The sequence below is a fragment of the Oryctolagus cuniculus genome, chromosome 20 (genome assembly GCF_964237555.1).
Source record: "Oryctolagus cuniculus chromosome 20, mOryCun1.1, whole genome shotgun sequence".
Classification (NCBI taxonomy): domain Eukaryota; kingdom Metazoa; phylum Chordata; class Mammalia; order Lagomorpha; family Leporidae; genus Oryctolagus; species Oryctolagus cuniculus.
This window is the reverse complement of record NC_091451.1, coordinates 19,694,796-19,713,529: the sequence shown is the minus strand read 5'-3', so window position 1 is coordinate 19,713,529 and position 18,734 is coordinate 19,694,796. Positions and strand designations below refer to the sequence as shown.

General features: G+C 47.9%; 1 protein-coding gene and 1 pseudogene across 1 annotated transcript; one reads left to right on the top strand and one right to left on the bottom strand.

Annotated features, from left to right (window-relative positions):
• Nucleotides 1–1,666: 1,666 nt before the first annotated feature.
• LOC138843038 (acyl-coenzyme A thioesterase 1-like) lies at nt 1,667–8,077 on the bottom strand. The gene is made up of 3 exons (XM_002719664.5): nt 7,527–8,077; nt 5,222–5,424; nt 1,667–3,006 (listed from the first exon to the last, which is right to left on the bottom strand). The coding sequence occupies exons 1-3, from the start codon at nt 7,981–7,983 to the stop codon at nt 2,422–2,424; spliced, it is 1,245 nt and encodes a 414-aa protein (XP_002719710.3). The 5' UTR covers nt 7,984–8,077; the 3' UTR covers nt 1,667–2,421.
• Nucleotides 8,078–12,835: 4,758 nt separating this feature from the next.
• LOC100344762 (E3 ubiquitin-protein ligase RNF115-like) lies at nt 12,836–13,834 on the top strand (annotated as a pseudogene).
• Nucleotides 13,835–18,734: the final 4,900 nt, after the last annotated feature.

Genomic DNA, 18,734 nt, shown 5'->3' with positions numbered 1-18,734 from the left:
TGGAAGTAGAGCATCCAGGGCTTGAACCAGCACCCATATGGGACGCCGGTGCTGCAACCCACTGTGCCACACCATGACCTCTCTTCTAACATTTCTAATGTTTTGTGTAAAATATAATGCCTTTGTGTTTACTCTCCCAACTGATTTCAGAAGGAATTTTAGAGGAGAAGCCTTTTTCTCTGTACAGGCTGCGGGGCCCTATCTACTGACAACATGGTCAGCCACACTCCCAAATACCTTTTTATTTCTGACCTGAGGTGCTCTCGTTTTCTGATCTGCAATCTCTTAGGATGCCTGCTGTTGCTGCATGAAGACATTCCCTTGAGGAGTGTGAGTCGCAGCGTTCTGGCTTTCTTGCATGTGTGCTTCAGAAGGCTTGCGGGAAACACAGTCGGTAAGGTAGAGAGAGAAAGCCACCTCCCCACTCCTACATTCCTGAACCCACCGATGTTTCTGCGGGGACTGGAAACTAGAAGCATCACATTTTTCATGCAGAAAAAAACAATGTTGTATTCTTTTTAGCATTTTGAGTTTTGGTCTTCAATTTGCTTCTTTTTCAGTCCTGACTTTGCAGAGCGAATGACAAGCCACTAGTTAACAAATCTGGTAAACAGCTTTTTCTAAGATGTTTTACTTGCTTCAGTGCTATCTGAATCTGAAGCAGGATGTTCAATAACGAAGCAATCTAGAAAACTATGATAAAACAAGGGAATTGGAGATATAAATGATATAAATTATATTGAGGGGAGTAAAAGGTATCCTAGTTGTCACACTTACATATTATTCATCCTGATGGGTTTTTTCTGTAATTTTAAGTATGCCTTGAAATACGATTTATAATTATTTTGAAGACATCTGGATTACAAAAGCATGTGATGGCCCCTGGAATATAGTCATGAATATGTAAAGCTTGCCTCTTAATTATGTGGAACAACCCTGTTGGTTCATAATTTTCATTATTAGAGATAGAGGGTTTTTTTTAATTTATTTATTTATTCGAGAAGCAAAGTTACAGACAGAGAGAGGGAGAGACAGAGATGAAAGAGAGGACTTCCATCTGCTGGTTCCCTCCCCAAATGGCTGCAACAGCTGGAGCAGGGCCAGTCTAAAGCCAGGAGCCAGAAGCTTCTGCTGCGTCTCCCACGTGGGTGCAGGGGCCCAAGGACTTGGGGCATCTTCTACTGCTTTCCCAGGCCATTAGCAGAGAGATGGATTGGAAGTGGAGCAACCAGAACTCAAACTGGCAACCATATGGGATGCCAGCACTGCAGATGGAGGCTTAACATTTTACACCACAGCACCAGCCCTGAGATAGAGGTTTTACATTGATTTTGTCTTTCTATTCTACCTTTGGCTAGAGGAGTGACTGTTAATAGCAATCACTGACTCTGGCGGACTAATTTTTCTTTAAAATGTTGCAGACAAGAGCCTTCGCTTGTACACATTTTTTTTTGCTTGCCTCACAGGATGGTAGTGAGGATTAAGCAGTTGGAATAAAATGGGTATCCCAGAAGCACTGTTTATCCCCCTAGTTCCTCTCTTCTGTCCTGGATTAAAACCCTGCTCAGTTCTATGTATTGCTGTGACATAGAGTATGTCTCAGATAAAAAGGTATTCTTTCCCAACCACCTGTTTATTTTGTAAAATCAATATTCCTATAAAAATATTTATGTAACAAAAAGCATGTTTTATTGACACATACATATATACTAAGCTTAACAATTGAAAGAATACATATCAAACCATCTCAAAGGTTTCTTCTGGGGTGAGTGGTGATGGTTGTAACACTGGTCCAAGCATTGATAACAAAGCATTCACCTCTGTGATATTCCTACCTTTAATTTTTTTTATTATTATTTTATTTGAAAGAGTTGGAGAGAGACAGAGAGAAAGATGGAAGGACACACAGAGAGAGGTCTTCCATCTGCTGGTTCACTCCCTACATGGCTACAATGGCCTGAGCTGGGCCAGGCCAAAGCCAGGAGCTAGGAGATTCTTCCAGGTCTCCCACGAGGGTGGCAGGGGCCCAAACACAAGGGCAATTTTCTGCTCCTTTTCCTGGAGCATTAGCAGGGAGCTGATTTGGAAGTGGAGCAGCCAGGACTTGAACCGATGCCCATATGGCATGTTAGCATCACAGGCGGCAACTTTACCCACTGTGCTATAACACCAGTCTCCCTATCTTTACTTTTTAGAAAGTATATTTATTTATGGCTCTTTATTCATTCCTGACAAGAGATTTTTTTCAATGGAAGCAAAGCAATGTTTAACATTAAAAATTTAAAGAGAAAGGTATAAAAATCTAGAAAGCTTATGACAATGTGTTCCAATGAACTGATCAAAATTCAAGTTCCTGGAATATGTATACAATCTTATCCTCTAAACCTTCAAATAATGGGCTATATTTTCCAGAAGGCCCCTCTAACTCTCACCGCCCAAGTGCTTGTGGAAGAAAGTCTGGAGCTGCTTCCAAGCATCCACCTGGGCCACAGCATGAGCCCTGGGCTCCCCTCCCCAGAACACAGGACCGCCCACCAAGGCGTGCAGGGAAGCCCGGCACAGGGGGAAGTACGGGGGCTCGATGTAGTGCCCTGCCTCTGGGTAACAGATGATCTGGGGCTTTGCCTTCCCCTGGGCCTGGAGGCGTTTAGAGGCCTCATTGGCATAGAACTCACTCTTCCAGTTGTGGTCATCCTGACCTACAAGGAACAGGAAGGTGCACTCAGACCTCTCCACAGGAATTAGGCTCTTCTGGTCAGGCCCTTCCAAAGGGCTGTTCAGGGCGTCCACAATGTCTGCAAAGCCTTCTTTGGTCATCTTGATTCGACTTCTGTTGGCACCTATAGGGGGCAGGGTCACGTCCTTGTAGTGTAAGGTCCCCCCAACATTAGCTATGGAACCGTTGATTATGACGGCAGCTGTGATGCCCTTCAGGAAGGAGGTCATGGTGAGGCCAAGTTCACCCCCCTTGGAATGTCCAAGCAGCCCAATCCCTGGACCTTTTACCTGAGAAGGGAACAGAGAAACAAGGAGAATGAGTCCACAGTGTAGTGCTGTACAGTGACTAGTGTCCAATCTTAGACTCAGGTGGACCTGAGACTGAACCTGATACTACCATGTACCCAAGGAAGTTTACTTGTCCTTCCTCCTTATCCTCTTTTCCACAGTTTATCTGTCACAATTCTGGATTTCAACAACCACATGGATGATCTTTCAAATACTCTGGCTTCAGTTCCACGACCTCCATACCTCTCATGATCTTCTCTATCACCTGAGCCATCCACTCGCATTCTCATCAGTAAGCACATCATCTCCCAAGTCTCAGCATCAAGCATTCCACTCCCTGATCACCACCTTCAACACCTCCAGCTGAGCCACTCCAGTGACCCCAGTTCTGCCTCTTTGAGACCCTGGCTACCAGTTCTTCACTATCAATCTCTCTCTCTTGTTCTCAATTCCTGCCATTCTGATGAAACATCTTTATTAAAAGCTCCAATACTTCCATCTACCTAGAGCTCTTAGTAAATTATAAAGTAAGCAATAATTATTTTATGATATTCTGATATAAACTGAGTCTAGAAACCTCAAAACATTTCTGGTACTCAGGTTCTGGCTGCTAAGTGTATCCATTATTTATTTTAAAACACTTTTGCCTTTTAACTTTTCTTTTCATTTTATTTGAAAGTTATAGAGACAGACAAAAAGAGAGAGATCTTCCATCTGCTAGTTTACTCCTCAACTGTCCACAACAGCCAGGGCTGGGCCAGACTGAAGCTGGGAGCACAGAACTAAATCCAGGTCATCCATGTGGGTGGCAAGGACCCAAGCACTTAAGCCATGACCTGCTGCCACCCAGCGTGCAGATCAGCAGGAAGCTACATCATAAGTGGGGCAACCTATACATGAACCAGCACTCAAATGTGGGACAGAGGCTCTCAATTCTTCCTTCCTGCCTTCTTTTATTTCTTCTCCCCTCTCCTTCCAGCTTCATCCCCTCCCCTACCTTTCTCTTTCTTTCACAGAGCGACAAGAGACAGAGAAAGAGACACAGACTTTTCCCATCTACTGGCTCACTCCTCAAATGCCTGCAACAGCCAGGGATGGCCCAGGCATCAGCCTGGGAACCAAGAACTCCAACCTGCCTCCCACTTGGGTGCCAGGAACCCAAGTACTTGAGCCATCATCCCTTGCCTTCCTAGGTGCATTAGCAGGAAGCCAGATGGGACGCTGAGGAGCAGGGACTTGAACTGGCACTCCAGTATGGGATGCAGACATCTCAAGTGCCAGCTTAACTCACCGTGCCACAACACCCCACCACCACACCACACATCCACACCTTGAGCCACAGCTTAGGACATCTGCATCCCATACTGAAGCGCCAGTTTGAGCCTCAGCACTTCCGCTCCCAATGCACCTTGCTGCTACTGCATCCTAGGAGACAGCACTTGATGGCTCCAGTGCTTGAGCCCTTGCCACCCATCTGGATAACTGGGATGCAGTTCAGGGATGCTGGGTCCTCCCTGGCCCAGCCCCCCCCCCCTTTTCAATTACATGAAAATTAACACACAAAAAAAACGTTAAGCTAAACATGTTGGGGACAGTGTTCTGGCACAGCGGGTTAAGTCATTTGTGATAACAGCATCCCATAAGGGCACTCGTTCAAGTCCTGGCTGCTCCACTTCTGATTCAGCTGCCTGCTATTGAAGCTGGGAAAGCAGAAGAAGACACCAAGTGTTTGGGCCCCTGTGACCCACGTGGGAGACCTGGATTAAGGTCTGGCCTCTGGCTTCTGCCTGGCCCCACCCTATCCATGTTAGCCATTTGGGGAGGGAACTAACTCATGGAAGCTCTTGCTCGCGCGCTCTCTCTCTCTCTCTCTCTCGTAACCCTGCTTTTCAAATAAATCTTTAAAAAAAATCTAACTGCCATCTTGGGGAGACAGTAATTCCCTTCTTTTAATTCTTCTGTCAAATCCACGGTTCTCAGTAGAGTTGGGACTCATTATGAAATTCCAAAACAAACTTAAATTGAGAATTTCATAATACCTACTAAGAACACCTTTACTGTCAGGAAATAGGAACTGTCTCTGAGAAGCTACTATAAAAGGTCGTGGGTCTGGAGTAGAGTGGCTCTCATGAATGACCTCACTTCTGTGAAAACCAAGAGCACTCATGAGGAGGAGACCTGCTAGGGAGCCCATAAAACAGAGAGAAGGTCTAACCTCGGGGCGGCTGATCAGGTAGTTCACCGCCTCTTCAAAGTACTCCAGGTGGAGGGTATCCATGCTCTTGGGGAGGTCGTCATAGTTGTAATAAGCCAGAGCCATGACAGCAAAGCCCTTCCCAGCCAGCAGGCTGGCTCGATGCTCCAGCAGGCCACCTCCAACTCCAAACATGTCCACAATGCCAGGAAAGGGCCCGGGGCCTGGGAAGAAACAAAACAAACACACGCTTCAACTATTCCTGACACTCTGCAGTGGTGGCAAAAGCCATCTGTGACCTGCTTGGTGGTATCAGAGTTTTCTAGGGACAATCAGAAACACTGAAAGACCTCTGGTCTTCAAACAAATAACAGTGGCATATAAGCTAAATTCACATCCTCCTATCTACACAAAGCCTCTCTGAGCCCCATGGGTTTGTTTGTTTTTTAAGATTTCTTTTATTTACTTGAAAGAGCTACAGAGATCTTCCATTTGTTGGTTCACTTCTCAAATGGCTGCAACGGCCAAGAGCTGAGCCAATCTGAAGCTAGGAACTTCTTCCAAATGTCCCGTATGGGTCCCAAGGACTTGGGCCATCATCCACTGCTTTTCCAGGTCCATTATCAGGGAACTGGATAGGAAGTGGAGCACCGGGACTCGAACTGGAGCCTATATGGGATGCTCGCACTGCTGGCTGGGGCTTTAACTCATCATTGCACCACATTCTGGCCCCTAAATATATTACTTTTATTATTATTATTATCATTTTTATTTGACAGGTAGAGTTATAGACAGTGAGAGAGAGAAAGGTCTTCCTTCCGTTGGTTCATTCCCCTAATGGCCAGTATGGCCGGCGCTGTGCCGAACCGAAGCCAGGAGCCAGGTGCTTCCTCCCAGTCTCCCATGCGGGTGCAGGGACCCAAGCACTTGGGCCATCCTCCGCTGCCCTCCCGGGCCACAGCAGACAGCTGGAGTAGAAGAAGAGCAACTGGGACTAGAACCCGGGGTGCCGGCGCCGCAGGCAGAGGATTAGCCTAGTGAGCCACGGAGCCGGCCTAAATATATTACTTTTAAGACTTAATGGCCGGCGCCGCGGCTCAGCAGGCTAATCCTCCGCCTTGCAGCGCCGGCACACCGGGTTCTAGTTCCGGTAGGGGTGCCAGATTCTGTCCCGGTTGCCCCTCTTCCAGGCCAGCTCTCTGCTGTGGCCAGGGAGTGCAGTGGAGGATGGCCCAGGTGCTTGGGCCCTGCACCCCATGGGAGACCAGGATAAGTACCTGGCTCCTGCCATCGGATCAGCGCGGTGCGCCGGCCGCAGCACGCTGGCCGCGGCGGCCATTGGAGGGTGAACCAACGGCAAAGGAAGACCTTTCTCTCTGTCTCTCTCTCACACTGTCCACTCTGCCTGTCAAAAAAAAAAAAAAAAAAAAAAAAGACTTAAAATAATTTGCAGGGGCAGCTGTTTGGCGCAGCAGGTAAGATGCTGCCTGGGACTCCCGCGTCCCATACCAGAGTGCCTTGTCTGACTCCTGGCTCCTCCACTTCCAATCCAGCTTCCTGCTAATATGTACCCTGGGAAGCAGCAGATGATGGCCCAAGTACTTGGGTCCCTGCCACCCAAGAAGGAGAACTGGACTGAGTTACAAGTCCTAGGCTTTGACCTAGCCCCACACTGGCTGTTGTGGGAATTTGGGATTGAGCCAGCAGATGGAAGATCTCTCTCTCTGCCTTTCAAATAAAATGAAAATAAAAATCTCTAAATAGTTTATAAATAATGAACAACTTTCCTCTCTTCCCAACCCAAAAACTGAGATGCCTAATGCTGAGGAGGATGCAGAACAACTGGAACCCTCATACAGTGCTGCTAGTACGGTCACTTTAGGACACAACTGGGTTCGAGTCTCAGCTGCTCCACTTCCGACCCAGCTCCCCACGAATGCGCTTGGGAGAGAGCGGAGGATGGCCCCTGGGCCCACATGGGAGACCCACAAGAAGCTCCTGGCTTCTGGATTTGGTCTGGCTCAGCCCTGAGGGTTGTGCATTTGGGGAGTAAACCAGCAGATGGAAGTTCTGTCTTACTGTCGCTCTGCCTTTCAAATAATAAATCTTTTAAAAATTTTTTAAAAGATTATTACAAGTGTCTTTTCCTTCTTACAATTTCTTATAACTGAGCAATGGATTTGAGGACCTCTCAGTTGTGGAGTAGCAGGGCTACTTCCCCAGACATCTCATTCTCATTCCTGTCTCCTTGACACTGACCTCTGGAATGTTGGGCGCTACCTCCTTGCTGTAAAAGCTTGGGGACAAGGAACTGCAGACGGCTCACCTGGCGGCAGGAAGAGCGTGGCGCGCACCCGGCCCGCGCGCACCGGCTGGCGCCGCACCCCCGGCGGCAGGAAGCGGCGCTCCAGCAGCGCGCGGGCCAGGAGCTGCCCGGGCTCCGGGGCGTGGCCGTCCAGCACCTCCAGCTCCACGGCCAGCGGCGTCTGCACGTCCCGCTTGGTCAGACGCCAGAAGGGCCTGTCGGGCTGCAGGGCCCAGAGGAGCCCCATGGGCTCGAGCCCCGCGAAGCTGCCGCCCAGCGCGGGCGCGCGCGCCAGGTCCAGCTGGCCGCCGGCGTCGGCGCAGTAGCGCGCGTGGGCCCGGAAGAGCGCGCCCTTCTCGTCGCGCAGGGACGCGCGCAGCGTGACCGGCTGCTCGGGGGCCAGGCCGCGCACGGCGATGCGCACCGGCTCGTCCCAGCAGCAGGGACCCGCGGGCTCCACGCTCACCGTCGCCGCCATCCCGACTTGGGCAACGAAGAGGCGTCCCTGCTTAGGGGAGTCGTGGGCCGTGGCCAGGCCTGGCCTCTCTCCACCCTGTGTCGCCACCCTTCGCACTTTCCATTGGTTGGGCACTGGGACGCTGTTCAAGTCTCTGTGTGAGGTTTCTTTGTGCAAGTGTCCCAGCAACCTGAATAGAAGAAAGCTTATTAATGCTTAATCCCGGGATCCAGCGTGGTGACTGTCGAAATAAAGTTACAAAGACCGCTGAAGCCAAAGGTTTGCGAGAGCCAAAGCTCCAAGAATCCGGATGTTGAAAAAGCATTGTAGATCACTGAAATTCATGTGATCTGTGGAGAAACATGGCCCTAATTCCTCCCACCGATCCTTCTTCCTGTTGCTGATGGTACCTGGAGCTGCTCCCACGGTTGGGTAGTGTTTATGGAGCCAGGCCACAGTGGATTCCAATGTAACCCTGCTCCTTTAATAGCTGGGAGATCTTTAGCAAGCTACATAATTAATCCTGTGAATTCAGTTTCCTTATAAGGACACACATATTGAGAATAGTAAATGGACTAACCTAAAAACAGTGAAGTACCCAGTGAAAAAGTGCTGGTTCTCAACCCACAGCTCTACTGTCTGCCAGTGTCAGGTTTTGGGTCATATCAGTCAGAGTTCCGGCAGGAAGCAAGTGGCACGCTCAAACTGGACGATTTGAGCAGAGTTTTATGAAGGGACTATCTTATTTGCAAAGGCACAGGCAAAAAAGAAAAAAAAAAATTTAAGACCTCATTAAGTTTGGTACAGGATGCTGGGCCTGAAGGCTCAAGGAAAGGTGGCTACCTGCCAGGCGGCAGGTGACTTAGCATGATGTGGCAGGAGTGGGGAGAATACAAACCTTGACTCCACTCTCCTCCCGCCCTTCAATATTTGCAGGTGTCTGGATGAAGGCAACCATACAGCTTAGTCTGTTAGCAAGGTGAGGAGAGACAGGCCTGTGGAAGATGTGTAGCAAATGGGAGCTTTATAGATATTTATAACCTCCCAGAAAGTTATTGAATAAACCCCAGATCTCATAGCTCAGGGAGCTTTTTTTAATTATTGCAAATGATTTTCAGTAGGTATTTTTAATACCTACTTCTGGTAGGTATTTTAAAACGTGACAGGATGCCCCCCAGTGGAGGAAAACACTGGGTTTACAAACAACTTACCTGGGCTGCTGTAGACATCAGCTCAGAAATGGAAATGTACACACTGATTTCAGAAGAGCAAAAAGGCAGGCAAGAAAAAATAGCTCCTTCCTCCTCTTTCCCTGATCCCCAGCTTGCTGTAAAGAGACACAGAAGTGACTGTCAGGCACATGAGGGAGAAGCAGCTGAGGAGGTGGCCTGGGCTGTATTCAGAAGTACTTTCCTCCGTGGAGTTCTGAGCCCAGGAACTCCAGGAAGAAGTAGGTACTGTGCAGGCCAGCTGTGCCGGAGTGCATATAACCTGCAGAAGGACCAGCTGTCGGGAGCTGGTGGTGTGGCACGGCAGGTTAGGCTGCTGCCTGTGATGCAGCAACCCCTATCAGAGTACTAGTTCAAGTCCTGGCTCCATTGCTTCCTATCCAGCTCCCTGCTCACGCGCCTGGGAAGGGGGCAGATAATCGCCTAAGTGCTTGGACCCCTGCTACCCATGTGGGAGATCAGGATAGAGTTCCTGGCTCCTGGATTCAGCCTGGCCAAGCCCTAGCTGTTGTGGCCATTTGGGGAGTGAGCCAGCTCAGCGGCCATCTTGATATGACTTTTTCACCTCATCCTGTTAGGTAGGAAGTCAGTTATGAGCTTATGCGTGTGTGACATAAAGGCCTAAAGAGAAGACATCTATATCCAGCACATGCATCTGCTGACAATGTTTCAGGGGCAGCCCGGTATTCACATTCTGCCCTGCCCCCTTCTACCTGATAACCTGCCAGGTGGAGATCCCCGCCCCTTCTGCCTGACAAATCTTCCACAGTCTCCCAGATGCAGCCCAGTATCTGCATTTCAAACACCCTGCTCCGGATCCCCATTCTCCAGGGGGTCCTGCTCACCCGTCCTCTGAACCCAGCATGGCGCCAGCTAGGCTTCCTCCTGTCTGATACCTTCAAGGGAAAACTCAGATAGGAGCTTCTTAATATTTACAGCCATAAAATCCTTTGTTTCAGGAGGAGATATGTGAAGACAAAGACCCATCTCCTTAAAAACCCCCAGCCTCAACCGGACTGCGTGCTCAGCCCTCTGCCTCTCTGCTGAGCCGCCCACCTGGTCTGGCCAGGTGTAATCTCTCCACTCAACCATGTAACCTCACCCCACCCCCCGCCCCAGTCCGAGCGACTGTGCACTATCTCTCGGGTCCTGTCTGGAGAGGCGCCCATCTGTTCTTAGGGATGTCCCTTCCCTAATAAACCTTGCTATTTTACCTCCCACTACTCTCTGTCTCACACCTGAATTCTTTCTTGCACGAAGACAAGAACCCTGCAATTTCTCCGGTAACAATTCCACCACACAGGTCTCCCCTGCCGGTGGCAGGAACCCAATCACTTGAGTCATCACTACTTTTCTCAGGGTCATCACCAGTTACTCAGGGTCAGCATTAGCAGGAAACTGGAATAAGGAGCCGCAACACAAAATCGAACCAGGCACTCTGCTGTGGGGTGCAAGCCTTTAACCAGTATCTTAACTGTTAGGCTAAACACCCACCCTGATCTCCTGGTTTTGATATTTGTACTGTGGTATGTAAGATGTTAACATTGGGGGAGGTGGATGAAAGATTTGAAGAACTTTACTACTTTGCAATATTTGTATAGTGTAAAATCATTTCAACATAAAAAGTTTAAAGAAAAAAAAATACAACAAACTCCAGGAGTCATGAAACCACGATAGAGGATCTCTGGTCTTTTCTGTACAGCTGGTGGGTTAGTAAAATCTGTCCAGTCAAGATCCTTCTTCCTTCAAAATCTCAAAAAGTCTTTCACAAGTGGTTAAGGTTTCCAGGACTTTGTATTATCCATCAGCTTTTATATAAAAATCCTCTTAAAATTCTGAGTTTTTTGTCCAAAGTATCTGGACTCAGGCACATAATTTTGCAGTGGAATCTAATATTGTAATGAGTCTTGGGAGAAAGGACATTGGGGTCACGTCTGTTCCTTTGAGGGGCCTCATCCTTAGTCTTCAAGGGAAGACTCCCCACGTTCAGGGAGATTAGTTTATTCTGGAAGGCGGGAGTTTGAAAACCGGCATTGGCTGGGCACAAAAAGAGCTTTGTCATTGTCCTGGCAAGCCCTCCCTTGGCTCAGCTCCCAGGACTTCCAACCATGTAACTTACCTAGTTGAATTGTTGCCAAGACCTTTACCCCAGTTGCAACTGATACAAGGGTGTCTGAGAGATTAACTCTTAAAGGTGCTACTTGGATGACTCCTGTGACTTCATTGAATCATTAAATCACCAACAGGTGGGCCAAACAACTGTTTAAACAAAACGCGGCACTGAACTCCCTGACTGTTCACTACTGTCATCATCCATTCCTTGCAGTGGCTCTTCTTCTAGTTAGAAAAACAAGATGTAAATCTTTGGAAAACAGAAATGCTGGTTTCTTCCTGTTTTGAAAAGTAGAAATCACTTGGGCAGCCTACTTTGGGCTAATTTAAATGACCTTTTTTTGATCATTTCTGATCCCTTCCATTATAATTCTCCCTGATTGCAGTTGTTCTCCAACATCCCATAAATAGCTCGTGGGTCTCTTCATCGTCTCCTCAGATGCAGAGTCAGCATCTAACTCTTGCAATGTCGCATTCAAGGAGGGTCTTCACTTTAAGACCCTTTCCTCCTCAATTCACTGTGGTCAATTTGTCCTTCTGCCTTTATCCCGTGAACACAACATAGATTTTCCAGGAGTCTGCATGATGCTGGATTTCCCATGGGGTCATGAGGCCTCGGCTCAGTATTGTTTCCATTAATTGGCAGTTGGTAGCCTTTTTCTTCCACCTCTACCCATTAGCACATGAGCCTGAGACTGTTTATAAAAGACAAAATAAGTGAACCCTTCAACGTCCAATGGGAGAAAACTCAAGAGAGTCTGTTCTGGGTTCACTGACTGCCTCCTGCCTGCCCTGGTTTCTTACTTGAGAGCCCAGGAAATACAGCAGGGGACCCAGCAACCTCATTCCCTCATCATCCCCCCTACGAAGCTTTACATTCTAAATGCTCTCCCCAACTAGATCTTTTCCTCACAATATTTTGTCAAGCTGTCTTCCAAAGGGAATGTACCAATCTGTACTCCCTCCCACCAGCAGTGAGAGTTCCCGTGCATTGTCCCCAACATTTAGCATTGTCTGTGTTTTGGATTTTAGCCCTTTTAATCAGTGTGTGACAGTATTTCACTGTTGTTGTTTTTTAAGGATGTAGGACTTTATTTGGAAGTCAGAGTTACACAGAGAAAGAGGAGAGGAACAGAGAGAGAGAGAGAGAGAGAGAGAGAGAGAGAGAGAGAGGTCTTGTCTTCCAATCTGAAGTCAGGAGCCAGGACCTTCTTCCAGGTCTCCCACGCACGTGCAGAGGCCCAAGGATTTGGGCCACCTTCCACTGCTTTCCCAGGCCATAGCAGAGAGCTGCATCAGAAGTGGAGCTGGGACCGGCCGGGGGCTGTTTGAGCAGCCGGCCGGCGGGCGGGCCGCGGAGTCGCCCTCCGGGAGGTCGCCTCGCTGGACCCGGCGGGCTCACGTGACCGAGGCGGGCCCCGCTGAGGCGGTGGTGGCGGTGGCGGCTGCAGCGGCGACCGCAGCCTGGGACGAAGCCGCCTGGTGAGGGGCAGACCGCTCGCCCTGCGGGACAGCCGCGGCGCAGGAGAAAAATGGCGGAGGCTTCTGCGGCCGGTGCGGAGGTGGTCTCCGCCGTAGCCGCGCACCGGTTTCTCTGCCACTTTTGCAAGGGCGAGGTCAGCCCCAAACTACTGGTGCTGATTCAATGAGGGAACCTGTTTAGTACTATACAAGCATCCTGTTTGGACATATAACCAGTATTAGAAGGACAGATTCACCATTCCCAAGGTTTTTAATAAGGAATATGTTTGTCCCAGATGTGAATCGGGCTTTATTTAAGAAGTGACAGATGATTCCAGTTTTTTAGGTGGTGGTGGCAGCCGGATGGACAACAGCACATCCACACATTTCGCAGAGCTCTGGGACTATTTGCATCACACGATGTTTTTCCAAGTTGTTAGACCATTTCTGGACCAAGATAATAGAGCAATGAGAGGGGTCACCAAGCTCACACTGACTTCTGGGGAGCAAGTCGGCCTCCAGCTGCCAGTGAGATACAGATCTCGGGGAAGTACTCGTCCTGACAGATCACCAGCTATCGAAGGAATAATGCAACAGATCTTTGCAGGATTCTTCGCAACTTCTGCGATTCCTGGATCCCCACACCCTTTTTCCTGGAGCGGGATGCTGCACTCCAACCCTGGGGACTATGCCTGGGGTCAGACAGGGCCTGATGCCATTGTAACCCAGCTTTTAGGACAACTGGGAAACACAGGGCCTCCCCCAGCTGACAGGGAGAAGATTACATCTCTTCCAACAGCGTCAGTAACTCAGGAACAAGTTGATAGGGGTTTAGAGTGTCCAGTGTGCAAAGAAGATCACACAGTTAGAGAGGAAGTCCAGCAGTTGCCCGGCAATCACTTCTTTTACAGCAGTTGTATTGTGCCATGGTTAGAATTGCATGACACGTGTCCCGTATATAGCAGGAGCCTAAACGGTGAGGACTCTACGCAGCAATCCCAGAGCTCTGAGCTTCTGCAAGCAACAGATTTACCAGTGATGGCCAACTACATGACCGATGGACTTTCTGAAACTAAAGAGCACACCTGCACCGGGGCTGTGCTGGTCTTGAGAACCAGAGCTGCAAATTGTATCAAAACAAAGAGAATAGATGGATTTAGGAGTCACATAAGAAACCCCAACCCGTAACATTACTGCAATGAGTGTTTTTCTTCTCTAAAATTTTTTTTTTTTGACAGGCAGAGTGGACAGTGAGAGAGAGAGACAGAGAGAAAGGTCTTCCTTTGCCGTTGGTTCACCCTCCAATGGCCGCCGCGGCCGGCGCGCTGCGGCCGGCGCACCGCGCTGATCCGATGGCAGGAGCCAGGAGCCAGGTACTTATCCTGGTCTCCCATGGGGTGCAGGGCCCAAGCACCTGGGCCATCCTCCACTGCACTCCCTGGCCACAGCAGAGGGCTGGCCTGGAAGAGGGGCAACCGGGACAGAATCCGGCGCCCCGACCGGGACTAGAACCCGGTGTGCCGGAGTCGCTAGGCGGAGGATTAGCCTAGTGAGCCGCGGCGCTGGCCTTTTCTTCTCTAAATTTAAAGTTAGATGAAATTGTGTCTACAACCAAATGCCTCTTATTCCTGAATTCAGAGTGATAATTTTATAAGTGTGAAACTTAATTATGTGGGTTTCCCCTGCCTGAATAGAATCAATTCCTTAAAGTCTAGCTAGGGCGCCACTACCTATCACGTCGCCTTGTAACGGATGTTCCTCCTCATTCCCAACCTCCGCCCCACCTTTAGCGTATTTCACAGTAAACACAGTGGAATCAGAGCCCTAAAAAAGGGGGGGAAGGGGAAGTGGGGCAGCCGGGACTTGAACTGACACCCACATGGGATGCTTCCACTGCAGGCAGCAGCTTTTCCTGCTACACCTCAGCACTGACCCTCATTGTTGTTTTAATTTGTAAGTTCCTGGTGACATACGGTGTGCAGTCTTATAAGCCTATTTGCCATCCACATACCTTCTGCTCATACATTGTGTCCCTTTTCTCATTGCATTGTTTGTTTCCTTACTGTTGAATTTTAGGACTTTGTTATGGCACAGCAGGTTAAACTGATACTTGGGACACCCACATCCCATATCTGAGTGCCTACTTTGAGTCCTGACTGCTCTGCACGTCCTGATTTCAGCCTTCTGCTAATGCACCTGGAAGTTAGTGGATAATGGCTCAAGTCCTTGGGTCCCTGCTGTTCAAGTGGGAGACCCAGTTGGAGTTCCTAGATCATGGCTTCACCCTGGCCTAGCCCCAGCTGTTGTAGGCATTTGGGGAGTGAACCAACAGATGGTTCTCTCTTCGTGTGTGTGTGTGTGTGTGTGTGTGTGTCCTCTCTCTGTTACTCTGCCTTTTAAATAAATAAATATTTTTAAAAGAGAGTACTTTTAATTTTGGGCATTAATCCTTAAATACATAAAGCCAAAGCCAAGAGCCTGGAGCTCCCTCCAGGTCTCCCACAACAGGGCAGGAGCCCAAGTACTGAAGCCATCTTCCAGTGCTTTCCCAGGCGCATTATCAGGGAGCTGACATGGAAGTGGAGCAGTTGGAACTCAAACCAGCACTCTGATATGGCATGCTGGCATCCCAGCTGGCGGCTTACCCTGGTGCATCACAGTGCCAGGCCCCTTTGGGTTTCTTTGAAAGATTTGTTTATTTAATATTATTTATTTATATTTATAAGATAGAGTGCAAGGAGAGGAGAAACAGAAATAGAAAGAGATCTCCCATCTGCTAATTCATTCTCCAAATGCCCACAACAGCTGGGTCTCCCACGTGGTTGGCAGTGGCCCAAGCACATCAGCCGTCATCTGCCGCCTCCCAGGATGCTGTAGTAGTAGGCTGAATGAGAAACAGAGTAGCTGGGACACCGACTGGCGCTCACATGGGATGTGGGCATCACAAGCAGTGGCTTAACCTACAGTACCACAACACCTGCCCCTAGGATAAATTTTCTTAAAGTGTGGTCTACAGATCTCTGGGTACAGATCAAGAACAGTTTCCATAGTAATGCTAAGATGTTAGTTGCCTTTCTCACTGTGTTGAGATTTTCACTGATATTATAAAAGCAATAATGGGTAATCTACAACCATTTCAGCATTAATAAGGGCAACAGCACCAAACTGTGCTAGTAGTCGTTGCATTCCTTACCATCAACACTGGCAGAGAAATCAAAAGCCAGCTTCAGTGAGGAGCGTTTTGTGGCAGCTGTAAGATTTACTGGTGTTATTAAATCTTCACCCTTGGGTACAGATCTTTTTACTATTCTGTTTAACAAATTGAGAAGTACATATAAAGCACTTCTGTTATAGCTCAATTATGATGGTTATCTTATTAAAAGCACTTAGGTGATTGAACCGTGAGCTCAACTAGCCAGTTTTTTTTCAGAGAACACCAGTTTGCTTAAGAGAAAAGTTGACAAACTACAGTCATTAAGACTTGGGTATGATGCAGACTTTTTCTCCAAAGAGGATCAAGTTAAGATCAGTCTAGGGGAAGAACTAGTAGCTCTAATTAAATGGAGAGAGTACAAAATAAAGACAACTTTGGATTCCCAACATTTTCCATCTAGGAAGCAGGCTTTCTAGATGCTAACTCAGTTTTCTTACAGAAAATAAAGGCTGCAGCTCAGAGGGTAATCACAGAGACAACTCAGAGTCAATGGGGTAGCCATGAAGGCCCTGGCAGCGTGTTCTCAGGTGGATTTCAGAGTTGCTAAGGACCAGTGATGGTTGCATGCTTCTCATTTCCCTCATTCTCAAATAGAAATATGTATAGGAGTTATCTTAAACCACCGTTGTATTATGGATGTGTTCTCTGAAGATACTGTGTTTGTTTAATTCACAGGTTTCACACTGAAAAGCCAGGGGCTGTATCGGAGGAACTGTTCTGAGCAGTCTCATCTGTACCTGGACCTGATGGTGAGATTTTGGACTTGAATGTGAGCATGGTGCTACAACGGGATGGAATTTGGGGATTTTTAGGGTATAAATGGATATAATTTTTTCAGCACACTTTATGAATAACAAATACCTCCATATTTAAGGATCTATTTTGCTAGGATTGAATCCTAAGTCATCAGTTGTTTTCCTTCAATACTTTGAAGATATCATCCCAATGCTTTTTGTTTCCATGATGGCTATTGAGAATTCTGTTGTTAGTCTGATTCTTGCTCATTTCAAGGTCCCCTCACATCCCACCATGGCTGCTGGTGACTCTTTAATCTTTGTTTTTATTTCAGAAGTGTTCTTGTTGACTATTGCTATACAACAAACCACTTTGTGGACAAGATTACATTTTCTAAAGATGACCACAATGAGAACTCCTATCCCACATTTCCTTTCCTTCGTGTCCTTTCGAACTTTGTGTCTGCCTCAGCCAACAGAGTAAAATGGAAGTGATCTCACGTGATTCCCAGAGCTTGGTCATAAAATGCCATGTCATTTGGCCTTGCTATCTTGAGATGTAAATTCTTTATTTTAAAGGTTTATTTATTTTTACTTAAAAGGCAGAGTTACAGAGAGGCGGGGGGAGGGGGTGGCTTCCATCCGCTAGTTCACTCCCCAGATGGCCACAATGGCTACAGCTATGTCAATCCAAAGCCAGGAGCTAGGAGCCTCTTCCAGGTCTCCCATGCAGGTGCAGGGGCCCAAGGATGTGGGCCATCTTCTACTGCTTTCCCAGGCCATAGCAGAGAGCTGGATCGGATGTGGAGTAGCTGGGACTCAAACTGGCACCCAAATGGGATGCCGGCACTGCAGGCAGTGGCTTTACCTGCTATGCCACAGTGCCAGTCCTGAGATGGAAGACTGATATTCTCTCTCTCACTCTCTCTTCCTCTCCCCCTTCTCTCTCTGTATTTCTGCCTTTCAAATAAATAAATAAGTTTTTTAAAAAAGATTTATTTATTTATTTGAAAGTCAGAGTTGCACAAGGAGAGGAAAGGCAGAGAAAGAGAGAGAAAGAAAGGTCCTCCATCCGATGGTTCACTCCCCAATTGACCGCAACAGCCAGAGCTGTGCAATCTGAAGCCAGGAGCCTGGTACCTCTTCCTGGTCTCCCACATGGGTGCAGGGCCCCAAGGACTTAGGCTGTCCTCTACTGCTTTCCCAGGCCACAGCAGAGAGCTGGATTGGAAGCAGAGCAGCCAGGTCTCCATATGCAATGCTATTGCTTCAGACCAGAGCGTTAACCTGCTGTGCCACAGCTCCGGCCCCAATAAATAAGTTTTTTAAAAAACAAATGAACTCTTAAATATGAAAGAACCAGGACTTAGCAAGTATGACAATAATAGTGTTTCTTATTCCCAGTCTGTCCAGATGGTAAATGATTATTTAATTAAGAAAGGACCTCAGGGGGCAGGCATTTGGAGCAGTGGCAATGTAGTTGCTTGAGACTCCTGGTGCCTGGTTTGAGTCATGCCTCCACTTCCTATACAGCTTCCCCTACTGCACACCCTGGGAGGCAGATAACAGTGGCTCAGATACTTAGGTCTTTGCCACCCACGTGGTAGACCTAGATTAGGTCCCAGGCCCTTGGCTGCAGCCTGGCCCAGCCTTGGCTATTAAGGGTAATTAGGGAGTAACCCAGTAAATGGATGAATAATCTCTCTCACTTTCTCTCTCTCTCTCTTTCAAATAAAATGAAAATAAAAAAAGGACCTCAGACCAAAGTCAACTCTAGAATAGTTCTTCAAGATCCCTAGTAAAGACCTCAAAAAGATTAAAAGCAATGGTTCAAGAACATTTCAGTCTGACGGAATGTCCACTAGTTTTTAAAGAATGTGCCTGACTGAGCCTGTCTATTAAATAATAGGGCTTATGGGAATCGAATCTTCAGAGTGTTGTCCTATAGTATCCATACTGGGAACCCAAGGTGAAAAGTTATCTCAGTAGTGTATTTGTTTAATAAAACAAAGTTCACCAAGA

Coding starts and splice junctions, on each gene's coding strand:
- LOC138843038 (XM_002719664.5), bottom strand. CDS start 7,983: ATGGCGGCGACGGTGAGCGTGGAGCCCGCGGGTCCCTGCTGCTGGGAC. Junction 5,425..7,526: donor CACGCTCTTCCTGCCGCCAG/GTGAGCCGTCTG, acceptor GTTTCTTCCCAG/GCCCCGGGCCCTTTCCTGGC. Junction 3,007..5,221: donor ACCTGATCAGCCGCCCCGAG/GTTAGACCTTCT, acceptor TTCCCTTCTCAG/GTAAAAGGTCCAGGGATTGG.